The sequence below is a fragment of the Rhipicephalus sanguineus genome, chromosome 2, assembly GCF_013339695.2.
Source record: "Rhipicephalus sanguineus isolate Rsan-2018 chromosome 2, BIME_Rsan_1.4, whole genome shotgun sequence".
Lineage (NCBI taxonomy): Eukaryota > Metazoa > Arthropoda > Arachnida > Ixodida > Ixodidae > Rhipicephalus > Rhipicephalus sanguineus.
In genome coordinates, this window is record NC_051177.1 from 112,330,694 (window position 1) to 112,353,709 (window position 23,016).

At 47.5% G+C, this 23,016-nt stretch overlaps 1 protein-coding gene across 3 annotated transcripts in view; it reads left to right on the forward strand.

Moving 5' to 3' along the window:
- LOC119383523 (splicing factor 3B subunit 2) overlaps positions 1-23,016 on the forward strand; it is a 50,739-nt gene that overhangs the window by 7,396 nt on the left and 20,327 nt on the right. For 2 of the 3 annotated variants that reach the window (XM_037651717.2, XM_049412562.1), the window contains exons 6-10: positions 1,334-1,390; positions 2,986-3,174; positions 5,848-6,384; positions 19,015-19,189; positions 21,157-21,260. In XM_037651717.2, coding sequence (XP_037507645.1) covers positions 1,334-1,390; positions 2,986-3,174; positions 5,848-6,384; positions 19,015-19,189; positions 21,157-21,260 — 1,062 coding nt within the window. The remainder of the gene's footprint in view (positions 1-1,333; positions 1,391-2,985; positions 3,175-5,847; positions 6,385-19,014; positions 19,190-21,156; positions 21,261-23,016) is intronic. The other variant, XM_037651715.2, reaches the window with a different exon arrangement.

Genomic DNA, 23,016 nt, shown 5'->3' on the forward strand with positions numbered 1-23,016 from the left:
TTAGCATTTCAGGTGTTGCGCTGCTATGCTCAAGGATGTGGGTTCAATTTTTTTTTTAGGAGCGAAGCTCCTTAGGATGGCACTCCTCCGTGCCGCTGAAGCTCCCTTCTCTTAAGCATCGCTTTAGGTTGCAGTTGCCGGTGATTTAAGAGGAAAATGTTTGGCTTGAGTGGTTTAGTCCTAGGCACCGGGAAATCGAGGTTAAAGAAATAAGCTCTTGCACAAATGGTTATATGGTCGTCTTGACTTTCACACCTTAATCGGGATGGTGAACTGATAACATCATGATCAGCTTCTCTGCACAAACTCGGTTGATAATGGTCGTCTTGACTTTCACCACCTTCTCGATGGAGGTGAATGATAACCATCATGATAACCATAGTAAGCTCTCTGCACACTGTTATATGGTCTCTGAAATGATAACATCATTCACCATCGCCAGGTGGGGAGACCGTCTGCTACTGACCGTCTGACAAGCGCTACAGGCGCTTTGTCAAAGGTAGTAGCAGACGGTCTCCCCACCTGGCGCCGGTGCAAAAAGACACTGAAACGCTGCCAAATGCTGCGCACAACATTTCGACGCCACCGTCAAAGCTCCTCGCTGCATCACCGCTCGCACCCCTCTCCCGCCTGTCTCCCTCTCCCTGCGCTGCGCGCTGCAAACTCACTCGCTCAGTCGTTCCCACCACCGAGTGCAGCAGGCGCTCTCCCCACCCTACCACCTTCATAAAAGCAAGCAGCAAGATCAGGCGCATAGTCGTTTGCGTCCCATTTCTAAGGAGCTTCGCTCATCGGTTGTATTCGTACACGGAACAACTGCTAGTTTTTCATTGCAGCCGTAATTTGATGGGGGTAAAACACAAACACCCAGAGTACTAAGATTTACATGCATGTTAAAGAAACCTAGGTGATCAGAATCAATCTGGAGTCCCCCACTATGGTGTGCCTCTAAATCACCACGTGGTTTTGGCATTTGAAACTATAGAGTTCTTTTTAAGTCTGACAGCTGTTTGACATGTAGTGGGTGGGTTATTTATTGCACTTCCATCTTTATCAAAGGAGTCGACTGATAAGGCTGTCATAAATCGGGAAGTATAAAATGTAGACAGGATGTGTGTCAAGTGCCAGAAAAACAACTGCACTTTGTAAAAGTTCTTGCAGTTACAAGATATTGTAATAGCCTCTTATATGTCTGCTTTTCTCACTGTAGTGTCATGGCAGACGCGTTGTTGGGCCTTGTAAATCGGGTGTGATTTGTGCCACTTTCTCGTTTGGAAGTGTCATGAACGGTTGTCAGAAGCTTGTTGTATCTTTTTTGCCTTGCTTCTCTCAGATCCTGGAGCAGACCCGCATTCTTGAGGAAGAGAGGCAGCACAGGCTTCAGCAGCAGGTGAGCTTGATACTCTCCACTAAAATATATACACGATAAAGTCTCTGAAACTGAGCTGTTAACAAGCATGTCTTTTCCTGTTGCTGTTCCAAGTAAGGGTTAAAGCTCACTTGCATTTGCTAGAATGTTCTCGAGTGTCTCGTTGTTAAAGATGCCTCTATTTTTTATAACTGCTGCTTTTGGGTCTGAGAACCAACCAGAATAGAGGTTTGAAGAAAAGCTCCTTCACTGATCCATTTCTGATAGCCGCACTGCCCTTAAGCAACTTAATGACAGCTTTTCAGAAGGAATATTGTCACCCATTGAGTGAGCCCTTTGTCCTTTTTGGAAAGCACAACTTGACATATAGTTTTTAACTGAATCACTTAAGTCCTAGCTTTGTGCTGTGATGTAAGGAGATGGGGAGATTGAAAACAGTTGGTGTAGAGTCTTGGCATGTAGGTTGAAATCGTTTTAAGCTGTGGTTCACTTGCATTTTTCATAGTTTTCGACAAGGTTTGAGAGCCTGATATAATATTTGACTACTTAAGCAGCACTGGCTCATTGTGTGTCTACTCGTTAAAGCATAGTAACATCACGTCTTGTCATACACAGGCTAACCGCTCCATCATTACCTTCAGTGTGGTTAATGTCGTGCTATGCCTAAAGGACCTCCTGACCTTTTGTAAAATGCTGAGGCCAGTTTACCGCTGATTACAGCTTTAGGGAGGTGTCGCGCCTATGCATTCAAATAAGTGTAAATGCGCACGTGTGTGGCAGTAGCCTCAACAAAGAGCATGGACACCAACTTGTAACCTAGAAATTGTACTGTAATGGACATCTGTATCCATCTGATCGCTAGTGCACTCATACTATTATTCTGGCCCCACTCTTGCACTCAGCTGAAGTAGGAAAACAGCTGAGCTGGCCGGTGCAGGTTGGTATGCATTGTTCTATCAACACGAGAATAAGCTGGCAGACAAAGCATGCAAATGTTGAGTGATAAGCACTGTTGATGGTGCGCTAACAAATGTGCAACTTGTGTTATCTTGTACATAGTATACCTGTGTCACACTGAAATGAAGCCTTTGTTAGAAACCACTTTCGTCCACTTTTGTCCTTGTGATGAGGCTGAAACAAGTCTGAACTGAAGTTGCAGGATGGAAGAGACACTATAGTTAAGGATGCGTTATGTCAACTGAGGAAACGGGTATGCATGTGCTGGCACTGCTGTACCCAAGGAAAAACAGTAGACCTCAGATTAGGCATTGGCCTCCTTGCGTATCGACTAGGGCACCGATGTCTTGCAGTTGCAGTTTATTTGCACATGTCCCAGCCTATCTGATCGGCATACTTAAACATAAAGCTTGGTTGATAAGTACAGTTATGTTCTTGTTCCTTTTTGTCTTTAGTTCAGCTGTTTAAGCTTGCCTTGACAATGAACCGGCTAGTTCAGTTGAATACCTGTTCTAACGTGCCTTTGATCAATTTGAAATGTGTACTCGTCTGCTGTAAGTCTAGTGGAATGCTACCATATGAAACCTTCCAATGCTGCATGCCACCTCTGTCGACGAGTGTAGCTGTCGTTGTTGAGGGCACCTGCGCTTGATGTGCAGCTGTTCCCCGTGACCGAGCAGGTTGTGGCCCACCAAGTGGTGACCACACCGGCCGTGCTTGTGACTCCGGCGGGCAGCCCGCTCGCCGTGGCCACAGCCAAGGCTGCGGCTGCTGCTGCCCCCGCTGCTCCCATGGTGCTGGCCACTGCTGCCACGGCCATTCCCCAGCAGGCCACGGTGCTGGCACCGGTCAGTTCCCCCCACACCCCCGCATTGTCCCAGCTGCTAGTATTAGCAGGGTCAACATGAAGAAAAAATAGGTTCAGACAGAAGCGTGAACTGAAATTGGGGCAGGTATAAACTATGTGGACAGTACAGATGCTCTGTCCTTTCCCCACTGTATCTTCCCGCCCTGTTTTGTTTTTCACTCAACGAAACCACACAGAAGAACTTGTGTCTGGCCTAGTCGGTGTTTACTGCTTGGCAGCTTAACCCCTGACAAAACACGAAGACAGTGAAAGGAATGACAACACGGATGGTAAACTTTCTACTTATTTGATCACAGCAACACGTAGCAAAATATAGATCATTGTGGCATGCGCAGAACCCAACAGTACCACTCGTGTTGTCGTTCCTTTCACTGCCTTCATCTTTTGTTAGCAGTCAAGACGTCAAACACTGCACACGTCCAGGCACTCGGAGGTACTAGAGGAAAAACAAAATTAATGGTTCTTCACTTGAAGTAACTTCGAGTGCTTACATACAATGCACGAAGTGATGCGAAATCGTTGAACAGTGAGTGTCACTGGAGCCAGCATATTGACAACAGGACTCGTCTTCGTCAGAGCAGCAGCTGCCTTCGTTAGCAGTGTTCTTATGAATGCCTTGCTCACTCTCGCCCCAACCTGAATTGTGAAGAGAAGAGTAAGCTTGTGCCCGAACGAGAATGACATGTCAAAACATTGGCTCCAGTGACATTTCCTGTTCAACAAATCCTCATAACTTCAGGCCTTCATCTTCTCCCAAACTGCTGTCCTATAAGCATAATTCAAAATTTTAATAGCATGACATCTTTAGGTATGAAACAGAAAACAAGGGAACCAGGAAAGGAAATCTCGCGTTGTGTGAATCGTAGCACGAGGATCACATGTGGTGTTCAGATAATCAGGCCCATTTGTCTGTGGCAGAAATGGCTGTGTATCAAGCGCTTTAATGTAACAGCTTCAACATGCTAGAATAGTGTTAAACGTAAAGACTAATACAGTCGACGTCCGATTTCCCGGACGCCCGAAATTCCGGACATGCCTGATTTCCCGGACTCATCTGTGGCACCATCAAGTTCCCCATAGAGTCAATGTATTAAAAAGTCCGAAATTCCGGACGCTTATAGCCTTCGCCATCCGATTTCCCGGACTTTTTACTGTTAACCGCCGACCCAAAGTCACCACCGACGCCGCCATTTTGGCTGTTTTCATATCCTTGAAACCACCAAACTCGCATCGCAGGTGTGGCCAGCAGCACCGCCACACCGCGCCGCGGCTGCCGTAACCTCGAAACCGCACGTGTCAATCCGTTGCCAGCCGTAGCTTAGCCAAGCCAAACCTCACTGTGTTCGTTCACGTGTTGTTTTGTCAGCTGTGCCAGCTCTGCAGTCGTGTCTGCGGTTGATCGTTTGCTGCTCCGCGCTGCCTTCAGTGATCACGTTTCCCGACCTTCAGCATCCACCGAGTTCCTAGCTGTTTCGTGCTGCGCTTTTCGTCGAGGGTCGAGCTGTTGACCTCAGGTCTGCCGTCGGCATGCTAGCGGAATCGTGGAAGGCGGTTACGCAAGAGACTCTGCGGAACTGTTTTCACCACGCGGGCTTCACACTCGACGACGGCCGTCTCACCCTAAGTGGACAGAGTGTGTGACGAACTGCCTTCCGCGGACGTTGCCTTCGACGATCTGCGCGCTGCCGGCGTGTCGATGCCAGCCGGGATAACCTTTGAGGGCTTCGCCGACGCTGACATAGACCTCGAGCTATGTGCGGAGTTGACCGATGACGAAATCATTCGTCAAGTTACGGAAGATTCCGACGACTCCGACACCGAGAACGAAGAGCCAGCTCCTACACAGCCAACGAGCTCAGAGTTGATGCGAGCACTGATGACACTGTCATCGGTGTACAGTGGCAACATGACGTTGACTGAAATTGAGGCAGACATGATCGTGGGCAAGCGGAACACTGTGCAAAAGAAAATAAGCAACTTCTTTGCGCCCAAGTGCTGACCTATAAGGTAGCGCCGGCCACGTCGTCTTTTTTTTATATATATAAACGGCTCTTTTCAGAGACACCTAAACGATGCATTGGCTGAATTGCAATGGGAAGCTTGTACTCCGGCCGTGACCCTCTCCGTCAGCGAAAAATACCTACCAAAAAGGTGCGTTTTCACGTGCATTCGTTTTTCCGGACTGCCCGATTTTCCGGACGTTTTCGCGGTCCCTTGAGGGTCCGGGAAATCGGACGTCGACTGTATTGAAATGGAAATATATCAAAATCGGAAAGACTTTGGAGTGTGCATTTGTCATTTGAAATTGAAATGCAGGCCTTGCTACATAATGTGCATGATTACACTGAAACATCAAAAACAAGCATCCTCTCTAAGACTTGCTGATGGCATTGTGTTTGGCACGGACAATAACTGTCACAGAATTACATCCACCTGCGGTTTAACACTGCTTTGAAGGTTGCCCCCCAGTGCACCAAATGCCGCTCCTATCACCAAGGTCAGTCTTCCTGCTTCTGAGTCACGTGCATTGCAACAATGGCCTTCTGGGTGTTGATCGTGTGCATGTACCTTATACCATTTGGCTTTTAGTACCGAAGTGCTGCAGCCTCTTGTCGTTCCCCATGTGATTCTCACATTTTTTTTTTTGGTACAGGTGAGTCTAGTGGGAGCAGCACCCGTTACTGCTCAGGGCACTACCATCCTGGCTCCTGTTGTGGTGGCCCCAGTTGCATCCGTGGTTGCCCCCCCACCGCCACCACCACCGCCGCCGCCGCCACCACCTCCCCCACCCCCTGCCTCATCTCCGGCTGGGGTTACCCCCATGGCAGTCTTGCCACAGCCCCCGCAGCCACCGGCCAGTCTGACTGGTGGCCCCGGTGCTGTGCCGCCACCACCACCACCACCACCACCGCACCTCCCACCACCGGGAGGGCCTCCTCCGGGGTTGCCTCCACCCGGCATACCACCTCCTCCTCGTGGTGCCCCTCCCAGGGGTCCACCGCCAGGACTACCTCCACCGGGAGTACCCCCGCCGGGACTGCCACCACCGGGACTGCCTCCGCCAGGACTGCCCCCACCGGGAGTGCCCCCACCAGGCGTACCCCCACCGGGTGTGCCACCACCAGGCATACTGCCACCCGCTCGTCCTCCGAGCGGCACTGGGATGCACCAAAGAACTGGTCCTGCACCGGTGAGCAAAATTTTGCAGTTGTCTTTGTGCCCAATGTTGAGCTTGACGTTTGACTGCATGACTTCAGAGTTGATGATGATGTATGCATAGTGGTTAATGGCCCAAAGGCCAGGCATGGCCAAAGAGTGCCAAGTTGCAACTGTGACTTGTGTGCTACTGGTGTGACGGATGCCTACAATGGTTTCCTTGCATGGCAGTCAGTGCCCCCCCCTTTTCTGTCCCTCAGTACCTCTTTCCCATAACAAGCTAAGTTTGGGCTTTGGTGAGGTGTAACACAGGAAAATGTCGTAAGGTGCAGGCAGTGGTCTCTTCTTTTCTTGTTGCGATTTCATCATTTAAAGGGGCTCTGCAGCTATACTTTATCCACGGAGCTCTGCATCACAACACGTTTATATTTATTTAAAAATATTTATTTAGAAGTACAGTAAAAGCTTGTTCATTCGGATTGCACGGGACCGGAAAAAATGTCCGAATTAACCAAATTCTGAATTATCGAAAGTATCAAGAAAACAATAAACAAATGTCTGTTACATCAATACACTTTCATTTTCTTGATGAATATGCAAATGCTGCACTTATTTTGCGTAAGAGCAGCGTAAAAGCCGCAATTTCTGTCATCTTGCGACTTCTTTCACAATGCAAAGTCGACGCAAAACTTCCATGTCTTATTTAGCCTGAAACGTGCTCTGCACTCCTTCCTAATTACTACCACCACACCACTACCATGCGCACGCGACCAACGTTACTAGAACAAACTCAGTTTAAAAGCTCCGCCGGAGAGGCGGTCCGCGTGGCGGTCGTGAGAACTAGTGGCGCTGCAGTCATGTCTAGCTCCCGCTGCTGGCGCTTGTTGTGATCGGCGCCGCCGGTGTACGAGCGCACGTGGGTTGCAGCGACGTCTGCGTTTTGTTTGCTCGTCATTTTTGCGACTCTTCTTGACCAGGCTTAGCGTCTTGTACGAAGACACATGCATGATGTACGAAGCGTAACGAGGGCGAACAGATTCACTGTGCGGTATGCCGACTTGCTTTGCGCCGGGCTGCAAGAGCGGCTACCGTAACGACGACTCCGCTTCACGACACTTCTTCGGACCTCCAAAAGACCCTACGCCATTCAAGCTTTGCATCGCAAAGATAGGAAGGTGACTGCGAAATGCAAGGTCTGTGGCGTTCATTTTGAGAGTAACGACATTGTAAAGCACTATCGTCGTGTCGTTGCGGGACAAGAAGTTTTGATCCCACGTGGAAAGTGGGAACTCGCGCGCCGGTGCCGTGCCGCGCTTGTTCCCAGCACTTCCACCCCACATTTCAAAGCCAAAATGTTCGGGGTTTAGGCGCAAATCCCCCCCAAACCACACAGCGTCCCGCGAAAGCCCAGTGCCCAGTTTGGAGGAGCCGCCAGAAATAAAACAGCAAAACGAAAGGCAGGCGATTACCTATATACGCTATCGGGACTGAGAGTTGCATCACACTCACATTCGATCAGTTGTCAGCTGTCGCTATGCCTTCAAAGCAGTGGATTTTCGAGAGATTTTACGACGAGGTATCGAACAAGATGTGCGGAATATTTTACACTCGCCGGCTCGGGAACGGGCTGCTCAGCGCAAAAAATTTGACACAGTACACATAGAAAAGACGAGGACCAGCGCTGGTCCTCGTCTTTTCTATCTGTACCGTGTCAAATTTTTTGCGCTGAGCAGTTTAATAATGGAATACCAACTAGCCCAATCCCACACTTTGCTTCGGGAATGGAGACTTATTTGTGCAAAAGATAATTGTAGTTGACGAGCAGTTTAACTGCGTAGTGAACGGCTACAGCACGAAACGCAAGCGGCTGTCGTACAGTGTAAGAAGTGCTGTGGGCATGGAGCATCTGCTCGGTGAAGTTGAAAAACTGAAGTTGAATACTGACGACTCTTCTAGCGACAGAGTACGTGCGAATAACTGCTCGGTGCTCACATCACGGCCGATCTGTTCGAATTGTTTAAGGCACCGTATAAGGATGCGACGTAGAAAGATGAGACACCGAAAATACTACTATCCGCTGAAAAAATTGCTCAGAGACGACATCTATTCGATGTAATCGCACACTGAGATTTCATTTACCGAGTTCTCATAAAATTTTCCGATTTTGGGTCAGTATCCCTTTAACCGTCCGGAAAACGTGTCTTGTAAACATTGCAAAGCATTGGTGATGTTTTTCGAGAAAGTTTTTTTCAATAAATTGTAGACAACATGAGCACTGTTTTTCTAGAACGTTTTTGTATCTCGAGTAAGTACGCTTCTTTGTACACTATAAAGGCTTTTACAAACGTGTTGGGTTGTTCTTGGTCTAGATAAGACGGCAGCGGCTAAAATTGTAGTGGTAGTTATAAAAATTACGCTGAAAACCCTCATTCGCTTAGAAACTCCTATGCTTGGAAGTTAAGCGCAATGTAGACAGCTCAAATATTGTCACAGGGTCGTGACGTCGACGAAGGCAGCAGTCAGCAGGTCCGAGATGAAACTCTTTATTTGGCCGAACTAGTGGCCGGGAAACTGAAAGTCAAACTACAGCAATATACTGATAGCGTCGAACAGAGTGCCGACCATCGATCAATCTGACCAGCGGTCTAGCGCGTCGGCTTTTATACAGGCGCTATCGAACTTTCCAGCGATATCCCTGGTGGTGGCGTTATCTCTCGACAAAGCTGGAGCATGCGGCACGCAATCTTACCAAAACGATCTACTACAATCGCGAAGCTTCTCTAACACTGCTTCGCGGACAGCGTCGAGCGTTGATAACCGTCCTTGCTGGTCCAACCCAAAAAACAACAAAATAAAACAAGAAGTGGGCGTGGCAATATAGACCGAACATCGATTCTTAGCCAATCAATGAAGAACGTACGCAGGCCAATGCATACAGACGACCTTATGCATATCCACCTAAGTATCCACCTACCTAGTACAATAAGAAAGTTGCCGCGCAGTTGCCGCGAGCAACTGCGCGGCGGACCGCAGCGTTATGCCGTGGCAGCAGACAACGCGCCGATAGTGGCGCGAGACGAAACTGCAGCGCCGCTAGTTCTCGCGACCGCCGTTCGGACCACCCTCCTCCGCTGGCGGAGATACGGAGCTTTGAAACTGAGTTTGTTCTAGTAACGTTGCACGCGACGATACTTTTTTTCGCCGGTAAACGAAAGAAATTTGCTGCGGCCGCTAAAGCCTTGGTCACCAACAACGCAATTATGAATGGCAACCACGCCTTTTTGAACACCTGCGGCCAACGAGGTGTGGTGGCAAGCGCAAATAGGCATGAAGCGTTCAGGCTTTCCTGTCGTGACCGTGTGGTTTGCAATGACAACGATGGCAATGCGGACTTCACCGTATCGTTTCGGTTGTCCGCGAATGTCGTTTTCGCTCGTTTGCGGCACTTCGCGTTCAGTGCAGTCCCAGGCTCGTTCGAATTAACCAGGTTGTAGCCAGTTACAACTGAATTAATGAGAGTTTGATTCCAGTAAACAATGTATATACAGTCGAACCCGGGTATATCGAACTCGCCAAAAAACGTTTATTAGTTCGATATATGGCATAATTCGATATAGGCCCACTATAGGATTTTGACACAAAGGCACATAACAATAAGAAAAGTACTTTATTAAGGGGAGATGCGGGTCGAAAAACGCGAGTTTTCTAAAAAATTATCGATTTTTTGTTTTCACCTGTTTTGTTAAGATTAGTACCTCTACTGTTCTGAAAAAAAAAAATCAATGCCGAAACTCAACTGGAAACGCTTTAAAATTGCGTCTAAAGAGCACAAGGTGGCTGTCAAAAGGCCGAAAGTGTGTCATCTTCGAGCACCTTGCCGCCGATAATGCGCCGCCGCTCGCCATTGTCGACCGCATGAGGCGAAGAGCCGAGCCTCACTGTTCAAATAACGACGGTTTCCCGCGCTGCTGCAGCGCAAGAAATAATAAAGAGACGCACGCCTTTGCCGCCTTTTTCGAGCGCCGCGACTGGCTTTAAATCACATGGTACGGATCGCGAGCCGCCATTGGCCGCTGCGCGCCTGTGTGTGCTGTGAAGCCTACTTGCAGGATCCGTGTCTCGTCGAGCAGCGCAGCTGAACAGCGCTTTTCTCGAGTGCTTATCCGTTATTGATGAAGAAAGCCGTAGGAAGCGCGGTCACCGGCCTGTGAAGTTTCACGCGACGCACAAATTTCGAGTACGCCGGCGCAAATCAAAGCCGAACACTCAAACCACGAAAAGATCATCTGCTGCCGCAAGGCGTAGTGGCAGTGACGCCGATGCGTCTGACGAGTTTGCCGCGGCATTCGAATGTGTGAGTGCCTCCCAGAAAAAGATCGGACTCTTCGAAGACGAAGAAAAATCACAGGACGACGAGTCTTCGTTGATTGCTGATATGACAGCACTGAACATGTTGGTTTAATCGAGGGCACTCCAGTTTTGAACGTGTTCTGGAAGAGCTTGGCGTGCTCCCGCCTCATGATCTGGTTGCTCTTGGCACATCACGGGACAGCACACGTCAGAAAAAAATGTCTCAAAAACTAACGGGAGAAGCAAGGGCTCGTCGGCGTGCGCTGAAGAAAAAATCACTTGTCGAGGAGTCAGCTCGAAAGAGCTGTGAGGGCCAAACCTATGGTGCTGGCGCATTTTAATGGCAGTGGCCACTACAAGGAGGATTGCTCTTTCTTGTGTACAAATTTAGTTGCATTCAATGACATCTTTGATAAATAAACATGCAATTTTGACTTTAAAACACGTTTTTCTCAAAATGCAAATTTTGCCATTTTTGTCAATGTGCCCCTCCTTTTTCGGGTACTTCTGGTGCTCAGATCTGCATGAAATTTTTCCTGAATTTTTTCCAAAGTATGTTAAATGCAATTATCTTGTTTAAGTTTCAATATTCTTATTATATAATAAAAAAAAGTTATGTAAACTTTTACTAGGGTAGGAGAAATATGAACTTCCCACGTTAAAATTTTTCACGTCTAGTACATATTTTGTATGGACTTCCTAATTAGTTATTTGCATTCCACACTTTATTTGAAACATTATGAACTATCAATTGTAAAAAATTATTGAAGTTTAGGTCTGAAAAGAGGGGGGGCAAAAGGCTTAAGTTTTTCACTTTGTCATGTTGCAGAACTAAAAGTATGCAACTTGCAAGAAAACTAATTATATATTTGAAATCAGCATAAATAGTTCTATAAGCAGATCAAGTTTCATTGCTCTATGGTGAATATTAAAGAAAAAGTGTCTTCGAGTAGCATCTCCCCTTAATATGGTGGCTTACTTGCGTGCCCTACTTTGGAACAAAATAGTCCTGGATTTTCTTCTGTGTCAACGACTTCGCTGCCTGCGACAGCACGCACGCCTCCACGTTGTCCAACGAGTCAGAGCAGCTGAGGCCGCAACCTTCCACATTCACGCAACAGCGCCGGACCAACGCAAGTGCACTTAATCACTTCGGAGGATGTAGGCAATGGGCCATCGTCAATTTCCTTATTGCTGTCGCTTTGGCTCGTGGTCGGCACGACGTCTGCAACGTAGTCCTCATCTTGTAGCTCACCCATGATGGCGACATCATCGTCCGCACTGACGAACTCGTCGAATGTCGATCCGGCGATAGCTCCCGGGAACTCTGCCAGCTCGCTCCAAACTTCGGCGGAAACACCTGCGGTGTCTTCAGTGCTGTCATCGGAATTTGGGGTGTCATCACCAGGCATGCGGAAGCCGGCATGCCTAAAGCAGTTCTGGATCGTCTCCTTCGTGACATCTGCCCACGATCTACTCAACATAGAAAGAGCTCCGAGCAAGTCGATCTTAAGCTCCCTGCCGACACGAAGGTTCTGCAGCAGCCTCTCCACCAGGCGCTTTCGATAGCCGGCTTTCAGTGCGCGTATATAACGCCTTGATCCAGTGGTTGCAGTACAGACGTAGTGTTTGGGGGCAAAAAACGCAGCTCGATGTTGCTGAAGGTCGTACTGCAGTGGTGCGACGAACAGTTGTCCACGAGCAGGCACACCTTGCGATTTTCGCCTACCAAATCATCATTCCACGACGATAGCCACCTGCCGAAAATCTCCCCGGTCATCCACGCTTTTGAGTTTGCTCGGTAGGTAACTGGAAGCGACAGCGCATTTCGAAAACACCGCGGTGCCGTGCTTTTCCCGATAACCAGAGGTCGAAGCTGTTTCGATCCGTCTAAATTAGCTGCCAACAGCACGGACACATGAGCTTTGTTTGCCTTGCCGCCGCAAGTCTTGTCGCCACTGACACGCAAGTGTCTTGTTTGGCAACATTTGCCAAAATAGAGCGGTTTCATCCGCATTGAAGATATCTTGGGCTTGATATCTTGCTGCGATATCTCACCAGTTTTCCTCGAGCCATTTGTCTATGCTGTCCAGGTCCGCCGCTCTGCTTTCACCTGTAACAGCTTTGCCAACGATGTCGTGCCGTTCTTTGAACCGTTGGAGCCAGCCTGAACCGCCTTGGAAATCGTTCCTGTCAAGCAGGAAAGCAAGGTCCTTGGCTTTCTGCTCGATCATAGGGCCGGACACAGGGATGTTTCGCGACCGAACGTCCACAAACCATTTGTAAATGGCCGCTTCAACATCTTCGTACACAGCAGTGCGCACACGTCGGGCGCCACGGGCACCTGGCCTTTTGTCCGACTTGGCCCTGATGTCTGCCTTGTTCTTCAGGATAGTACTCAAGGTGCTTCTTGGAATTTTGTACTGCGGCGGCGATGTCGGACTTCTTTTCACCGCGCTCGACCCGATTTATGATTTCGAGTTCCGCGGCGAACGGCAAATTCTGCCTCTTTGCACAAGCCATGACGACAGCGCGCCAATGAAGTTCACAGAGCACCAACAGGCAACACCACCAGCACGGACCACGCTGAATGAGGATTCGAGGAAAACAGGCAGCAGCAGGCACACAAGCATAAAGAAAGAAAAAATGGCACTCACTTCTACCGCCTCCGCGCCTCGGAGAAAGCACGACGGCCTCTGATTGGCTGTAAGCGCTGCGAGCGGGCCAGGATCATTTCTTGCAGGGGGGTGTTCGCCCGTGCACAACCGGGTTTAAACCGCTTTTTCTAGGGTGGCGGCGGCAGTTTTCCCCGCCACCGCGAGGGAAAGCCAACTTGCTGGGACACTTTTGAGGCACGTGGAGTTTGATATATCGGTTGTCGTTGCTATTTTCGTTCGCTGTAACAGTAACTTTTGCTATATATTCTCAATGTAAATTTACCGTGTTTAGAAATTGTTCGATATACGGGATAATTTGATATAAACGGGTTCGATATAGTCGGGCTCGACTGTACTGGCCATGAATTGTTTCACTATAGCAGAGTCCTTCAATGCTTTTATGGTCCCGAAACTTCGCCTACAGTTTCATACAGGGACAGAGGCGGCCGCTAGGGTCGCCGCGGTCGATGCGGGGGCATTCGTGCGCGTGCGCTGGGCTCGACTGAATGCTGTGCCGGTTCGAGGTAAGGGTTTAACATGCATCAAACCGCAATATTTCAACTACTACTCATACTTCACCTGACAAATGATGTGTTAGTCACATACGCGTGTAAGAAACGTACTTTCGCATGTTTTTTTTTTCTTTTCTTTTTTTTTAATATCAAGGCTGCCATTTGTGGGGATTGAGGCTTGCCCATCGCCATTGCGCTGGTTTTCGCCTATTTCTGCCATCCCCACGTCCGATCATGCCGTTCCTCTCCTCCGCCGTCTTATGGCGCTGGGCGAGCGGGGAGTGACGTTAACCTCCTCTCTCCCGGCGCCGGACCTCGACGGGGGGCGCTGCGCTCGAGTTTCGCGTCTCGCGAGACGTTTCGTGCGGCGGAAGAGGAGACCCTCTCTGGACCTCGTAGGGTAAGCGCGTATTTTCTCTCCCGTCCGTCGGCTCCTCGTTTGGGCTCGCTCGGACGGAACTCGCTAACGGTGCCTTGCGCCAGCGGCGAGCGCTTACCTTACGTTGTCCTTTTCCGAACGCTAGGCTGAAGAGTGGTGCGGTGCATTCGCGCGTGGTCATACTACGCCGAAACCGTACTTATCGAAGCCAACGCGAGCGGTGTTTGCCCTCACTCAAGCGATCGGGCCCTGTGGTCGCGGATCGTAAGAGTGCGCAGCATAGTCGTGAGGGACCCGTTTTCCCTTAGTGGCGTGTCGCCGTGAGCCCGTTGCCCGCGGAGACCTGCTAGCGGCACCCTTTGTGTTGGACTTTCGCCCGTGGCGTGGTTAAGCCTGTTTTTGCTTCTCCCGCCGCCTTTGGGAGCGGGCGTTGTAAGGTGTTTTGTGGTGTTGCCGCAGGCAATAAACTGTTGCGGATCTCGAGAGCAGTACTGTGTACTTGCCGCGTTGCGCTCGGTGCCTTTGCGCTCGAACGTACGTGTGCAGCGGCGCGCTAGTTCACGCGAGGCGACGGCAAACGCGGCCCTGTGGCTCGCTAAGTCCGAACCCACGCTAGTGGCCGTACTCCTGTGAAGTACGTGCACACTACACATTAATACAGTCGTGCCGACGCAGCAATATTAGCTGTATATGTTGTTCCAGCAAGGTTCCTTACCTCGAGCAGTGGAGCACGAGAGTATTTATTCAGGCACGGGATATTTAACTAGACTTGTGACACCGCACAAGCCTTACAAACCCACCAATTCGCAAACTGAAGTCTCATAGCTACAGTTGAGCCAGCACCGATTGCGCTATTTACAATCAGGCAGTCTACACCGCGGGGGTTTAACATGGCCGCATTACAAAAAGGAAAAGCTCTACATTCCTATGTTTACAGTTAATAAAAGCTAACTTCACTTCGCTGCAGCCTACCTCACAGAGCTTTGGCAACACTTGAAATCGGGAGTGACAAAGGTTTCGCAAGTTATAACGTCCGTGTGCCGCATGAACACCAGCTGATCTCTAGTACCTAACCTAGCCTTAACTCCGAGTTTGTAACCACGTTTTGTCCATTTTCTGTGAGTAACTTTGGCAATTTCATGTTACGTGGGAGCAAAGTGTGTCGCACTTTATATTGTGCAGCGTTGCAAAGGCACTAGGGTATCTCCAATCTTCACGCTCGTGGTACCTTTACAAATAAGAACGTGCGTTAGTTTGACTGCTTAGATGGGCTACGTCTGCACCGCGTGATGCAACGATTTTCTTAATGTAGACTGCACAGGGGAGACTAGATTAACTGAAACGAAACCGCATTTCGCTAATTTAGAAAAAATAAGCACATGTATTCACAAGCAGAGCTCTGTTGCGCTTTCGAATTATTCGGAACGTGGAAAACTTAATATGGGGCAAAATGCCCAAAAATGTGTCAAGGTGAGGAAACACTAACACCCTTTGCAGTCCATACTTCACTATAATTGCTTATTTCTGTGCACATGTTTGATAACATCCCACTGTCGAGCCACTAATTTACAGTAAACAAAGCAAGAATGCTACGATTGAAAGAGAAAGATAGAAAAACTTTTATTGAAAAAATACCTCAGAAAACAGAAGGCTACGAGCAAAACTTTCCTAGCGTAGGAAAACTCTCTGCACTGCCAGTACATGGAGGGAGCAAGCTAATGCATGAAACAAGGAAATCTCTGAAGTACGATATAAAAAAAATTAGCTTAGTTGACATTCAGTCAATAAAAATAGAAAAAAACTGTTTTTTTTAACAACAGCAAACAAGGAAACAATGCAAAGCATTTAATAAGCAGGAAAGAACCTAAAACACTATTCTAAAAAGACAGGGCGTGCAAACACGGACACAAGAAGTCACGTTCCACAAATGCCACCACAAACGGCGTATGTGACGTCGTGACTTCTTTCTTGTGTCCGTGTCTGCACGCCGTGTCTTTTTAGAATGAATACTTGCCAACTAGCTCAGCTCTCTGTTATTCTAAAAAACTAGCAAGCTGCGAAAGAAACAGCGCCGGCCCGCAACTTTGCCTTCTCGCGTTGCAAAGACACATTTTTTCCATTCACTATGAAGTCGTCCGTTCGAATAACGTCGGTGGCGTCAAAACGTTTCTCGCACACTCTGACATGTTCAGAATCGAAGGTAAATCCGCCAGCTTCCTGTCGCGGTATTGCACGCTTCCATTCATCCCTCTCATCGCCGTTCCTCGGCAAACTAAACGACGACGCCTTTCTGCTCGTACCTCTGTAGCCGGAGCGACAACCCGGTACACCGCAAGTTTTCGGCATCGTCACTCACGTACACCATCCTTGTCCTTGCACACATTTCTCACACCCGTCAGTCACACAAATTCAGAAGCAACGAGGGAAACTGAACGCTGGTGCCACCGGATTCCTCAGGTCCCCAGCTCTCCCTACGCAGCGAAGCTCTCCTCAATGCCCCCCTGTGCGCTCCTAGCGCTGCCGCGCGGCAGCTGCGGCAACATAGCAAGCTCTCCCCATAGCGTTACAGAGGAGTTTCGTGACCAGAAAAGCATTGAAGGACTCTGCTATAGGCCTGGCTTTATTGTTGACATGTGCATGCTGCTCATCACATTTATGAACAGATGCAACCTTTATGCCTTTGTATGTTTGTTCCATTTCTTATTGGAAGCAAAAATGATAGGCTCCCTGCGTGTTGTTTTTGTTAGTGTGCTGGCGCCTTAGTGGGCCCTTCTAAGGGCACGAAGGGGTATCTTACTTATGACTCCATTGTAACTCAGAAGAACCTTGTATGAGGGTTGAATTTACGAAGGCATCCAAACCTTTTGGTTCAGTGTATGCCAGCAAACTGGCTGGATAGAATGCAGTTGAACGAGACGGCTCGAAGTGGCATATAGCTTTTTTTCACCTTGTGTTATTGTAAAGCCAGCCACAGGATTATTCATTCTACGATGTTATGTATGTGTGACAGAGCTAAGACTCTCTGCCAGAGATCCAACAAAGTTCAGGTATGGAAAAGAAATATTTAATACTTTTTTATTTATTTCATTTATAACACTGCAGGCCCCAGTAAGGGCTCAAACAGGAGGGGCGTAGGTTGCATAGAGGGTGAAAAGGTGCATTAATGCAAAAGCAAATTCAGAGAAAAACTGAATAATACAATCCAACAAGGAGTTGTAAAATGCGGTGCAAAATAAAAACTAGTAACAAAAAGAATTAGCAACGTTGAATGAAACAGTATTAGAGGAGCAAATAATATGTATTTACATAGTATGTAGAAGGTACGAACAAAACAAAACACATTTTACATATAATTTGTGCTGTAGCATCAGTAGTGCAGGGACATGCTTCAGGCAAGTTGTTCCAGTCTGTTATGGTACAGGGAATGAATGAATACTTCAAAAGGTTATCTTTTGTGGAATAAGGTGTTAATGGTTCAGCATGGCGGTGCCTTCAGCGTGTTTCAAGTGGATTAAAAAGAAGGTGCATGCCAAGAGAGAAATGTTTTTTTTTTCTCAGCAAGAAAAGGAACTTTGTCTGCGAACCTTGCACTGTAATTGCAACGTTTAAATGTTATGAGTTAGTGTTAGGGTCGTGGGAAAGTGTTAGGGTATTTGGCAAAAATGAATTTTACTGCTTTGCATTGTATCATTTCCAGTGTGTCAGTGTTATGTTTAGTGACTCGCAATACATGCATATTCCAATTTAGGGCTGGTAAGTGAGCAGTAAGGTTTTAAATCAAATGTTATGGGGTGCCTCTTTTAATTATTGCCTCAGAAAACAAAGCTTTTGGAAATGTGTATGTATATTATATGAATAAATAAATAATGAATATATGTCAACAAATTCGGGTGCAGTTTATATGCGAATTTCAGTGCGCAGGTTGGTTTTGCAGCACTGCTTTGAGACCGTTATTCATGTTACCCCCGGCCACATTGACTGTTTGGAACACTATGGGGTTCAACCTAGTCCTCTAGTTCAACCAACTTCCGGAAAACAACCGCTAGCAGCAATGAAATGGAACGCGCCAGCCACCATATGCCGCCGTGTTGACATGGTGCAAGCGGTTGGCGAATGCGAAACCGTGGAGAGCTGCCGTCAGAGGAAAGGAGAGTGAAGATCAAAAGATAGAAAATTTGATGTGCAGGCGGCTCTTGTTTTGTTTGTTATTTACTTAATGCTTTCAGCGACAGGGAGAAATTCACCCTATACGGTTAGACCTGGCCAACACGAGGCGCCCCTCCCTTCTGGTCTTTTAGTGGTCTGGCTATCTGTTCGTGGTGCTGCCCTTCCCAGCCATGCCGAAGAGAAAGACACCCAGGAGTGCGTCGATTCGACAGTGGACACTTGACTCGCCATGCTACAGAATAAAAGGAGAGACCGTGCCCTGTGAACCGTGCGGGAAAGAGGATAATTGCACGGTTATGTTCAACTGTTGATGCCTGTGTGCCATCATAAATGATAACTTTTTTTTTGCTTTCCTGTTGTAGATACAGGTCGCACACATCTTTGTTTTGAAATTATTTGCACTTGCGTAAAACTTTATTTTGCCTACGTTTACGTCGTTGGATGCCTAAAACGTGCTTTTGCATGCCTATTTTTGGCGCCTAAAACGTTGTTTTGCCTGCCTATCTTTGGTGCCTAAAAACACGCTTTTTTTAGTGCCTAAAAATTTGACCTCTAGAGATAAGTCAATAAAAAATCAATCGATTCTTTCATTTTCGCAGCCGCTGCCGCCGCCACCCGGAATGGCCTCCGGGGACAAGATGGACACCACAGTATCCGTCCCCGAGGTGTCCAATGTGGAAATCCCACAAGTCATTGAGGAGATCTTTGCCAACACGTCCGAACGAGCTCAGGAGCTGGCCCTGGCACCGCCAGAGCCTCCCGCTGAGAAACCAGGTATGCCTCCATATTAATGTCTTAGTTGGAAGGAAGAGTTTACTCTTGTGAGACAGTGGGACATATGCATGCCACTTGTGGCATGGTTGCTCTTCTTTGTTAATCTGCTACGGAGCTTGTTGCACCATTTGTGAGATATTAGGTATTTACACAATACCTTTTGTTTACTATATGATTGTGAATATAGACACACTCATGAAGTGGGCATCAATTCTCTCTTTTTTTTTTTTTTTTTTCAAAGAAGTGTTTGACGGGAAGTTGTGTTAAGAAGCAATCACATTTTTGTGTGGAAATTGGTTAGGCTTGGCTCTGCCACTTTTTCTCAGCACAACCTTTCTCTTTATTCTGTTTATGATATTGTTACATATTTGCAATTACAATGAACTCTCACTTGAGTGAACTTCAAGGAACCCCAAAGAAATAGTTCACTGAACTGAATATTCACTAGAATATGGTACAGCATAGGGCGCAGCAGACATAGTCAGAAAATGTGAAATGCATTGTGGAATTCTGTACATCAATGTGTGTAAAGCTCGTAATAGCTGCACCGCTGTCTCTCACGTTGAAAAAAAAAACTGCGATTTTCATTTGCACTGGTTCTCTTAAAGCACAAGAAGTAAAAAAGCTGTACAGAAACTCTGTTTTTGTGCACTTCCTCTGGCACAGTTAGTTCCTGAGACACAAAGTCTCTCAACTGTCCAAAGGATCCTACAGCCCTGGCTATATAATAGTTCCAGGATTTGTATCTTCCACTGCCATTGCATATGTACCTCATCGCATTCTTGTTGGGGATGAACACTGGAAATGATTTTCAGGTCTGACAGATTCCAGATCTGATATAGCCCTGGTTTACTGATCAAGTTCATACGAATGAAATAGTTATTTGCTATTCAGAGATTTGTTGAACTGAAAGATTTTTTTCAGTATGCGCAGGAAAAGTGCGGGGAATTTTCTAAAAGTTTGTTATTTTGAAATATTTGTTAAATTGACATTTGCACAAGTGAGAGTTTACAGTAGTGACAACGTATTTGCAATTTCAAAAAGCCGTGACAGATGTGTGACTTTGACTTGGCAGCCGCATTTTCGATGGAGACGACAGTGCTAGAGGCTCGTGTACTTGGATTCAGGTGCACGTTGAAGAACCCCAGGTGGTCCATTTCCGGAGCCCTCCACTACGGCATCCCTCATAATCATATCGTGGTTTTGGAACGTAAAAACCCAACAATTATTATTATATGATGCAAGACTCTTATCCCTCTGGCAACCTTGTCACTGTCTTCGTTGTCCAGCCTACAAGGTCAACCCCTATATTCCAGCATTAACAAATCTTGTTAATTTTGCTGTTATATGGAGGCTTACCGCCCAGGAGACTCGAGATTTATTCTACAGCATTCCAGTTTATTCTACGAGCAAAGTGTCCAGTGACTTACAGGATCTTCAAATGCCTTCAACATGGTCGTTGGCTCTGCTGGACAGTTGAAAGTGAATGGAGTTCGTGTGTTTCCTTTGCTCTCTGTGTCCTCATTTGTTGCGTGCATGCAGAAATTTCATAATGAATGCCAGCCAGTGAGAAGTTCAGATTTTCGTTCTTGTGAGTTGTCCGTAGCACTAGGTGAAGTTAATGATTACAATTCCGTATCCTCTGTCAGTTGGACACACCCCGTCCCTGCACATTGGTCAGCCTCGCATGGGCAATGAGGCAGCTACTGTCCCACCTGTTCTAGGAGTAATGATTGCTCTAGAAAAATGCAAATTGCATTTCATTGTCTTCACCGAATAGACAGCTGTTGTCATTAAATATACATTTTTACAATGTAGCAGACAGTGGTCAGCGATGGTTTGAATTACATGTTTGCAAGAATTATTGTTTGAACACTGATGGAGTGTTTGCCTTCGTAGTGGTGGGGAGCATACATGATAGGCGTTTTCACATAGTAGCAGATGGCTGAAAAATGGTTTTCTTTCAGCATCCAAGAAAGCGCAGCCACCAAGCAAGCCCAGACTCGTGGCCATGGACGAAGGGGACGACGAGGACGATGAGGAGCAGGAAGGGACCAAGACGTCCACGGAGGTTGGTTGCTTGTGCGATCTGCCTTGTTCATTTTCCAGTGCTGCCTTCTGACATTTTGGTAGGGGAGTGGAGCTTTGCGGGGTGATCCGGGAATGAAAACCAGAACGAAAGCCTCAGAGATGAAAAGGCGTGCACAGACCCTACCAGAGCGTTTCGCGTTTTCCCTGCCAGAGGTATGGCGTGTGCACCTTGGCACCGTGAGAAAGGCGGATTGTCACAGCTGGGCCTCTTGCTGCCCTGCTTAGGGGTCGGAGATGAAAGGCTTCGTATAGTGGTACAGTATGCTCTCTATAATTCAAACTCGAGGAGATCCCAGAATTGTATTTGAATCATCAGAAGTTCTTGTAAGTACGACCCAGGGCAACACACAAGCATGTGCTGTAAGGAAACAGTCACACGTACATACCTACTACCTGGGGACTTCAAAAGTTGAAAAATTTAAGTTGGGGTATAGAAGGGGGTGTGACGAAAGAAAACTGGTGTGTTTTTATTGTCTCTCAGGGGGTTGCAGCAACAGCCTGACAGCTCTGAATGGTTGCCAGTAGAGTTTTTAGACGCCGGTGATCATACTGGCACTCGTTATTAAACGGCGCATGCACATGTGTGCGATTGAGGGACTAATGTGCTGTGGTTCATGATACAGTAAAAGCTCGTTAATTCGGATTTCTAGGGACCGGAAAAAATGTCCGAATTAACCGAATGTCCGAATTATCGAATGGTCGAAATAAACACAATAAATGCACGAGTTTTTTCAACATACCTTTACTTAACAAAGTAATCGCGGATGCTTGTCTGTTTTCGAGCAGAAATTCGCGCGGACACAATTTTTCTGAGCCCTTCAAGGTGCTCGCATGATGTCTGCAGTACCGCAAAAGTTTCACCCGTCATCCACGCTTTTCGGTTGGCACGGTAATCCACGGGAAGATTGTTGATGTTCTTAAAGCAGCGTGGCTTTTGAACCTTTCCGATAACGAGAAGCGGCAAGCGCTCTGTTCCCGTCACGTTGGCGGATAAAAGTACGGTTACTCGTTCCTTGCTTCTTGCCGCCGATTGAAGGATCCCCTTTCATCACTCTTCATCACTTCTTGTCGGGAGAGCCCGTTATTCAGAGCACGCAAAATTTCTACTTTGGTGGTGAAGTCCTTGGTCTCGTACTTGGGCCGCTTCGCCGGCGTTGCCATCGGCAGAGAGTGCGGTCGCACGAGAAGTCAGCACAAAAGCACCAGCAACGATCAAGCTAAAGGAGCCGTACTGAAACGTTCCTCGATAAATCGGCGATCAACGATGCAGCACACCAACGGGAACAAAGCAACAAAACCCACACGCTATACACACGCGAAAAAAAGGCGTTCAACCAGTCTCAATCCAAGCCAAGTCGATAATTGATGTCCATGGCGATGCTGCGTTTAAGCTTCACTTTTGTTCCGAATTGTTCTTTTTTCGTTTTCGAGCCTTGCCAGCGGCCCGAAAGTCGCCGAATTATCCGATTTGCGGTCAAATCTGTCCGAAATAACGAGCGCCCAGTCTCATAGAGTGATGCGTATATTTACAGGGACCAGATGACGTGTCCGAATTAACCGATTTTCCAAATTAACGAGAGTCGAATTAACGAGCTTTTACTGTAGCTGGTAGCCCCTTCTGAATCTGCGTATGCTTTTTCGCATGACGCTAGTGTACTGTGGCAAAAGTGACATAAGTATTTTGCCTACGATAGACCAAGGCCAGGCTGTCTTGGATTTTTTTTTCTTCCTCAGTC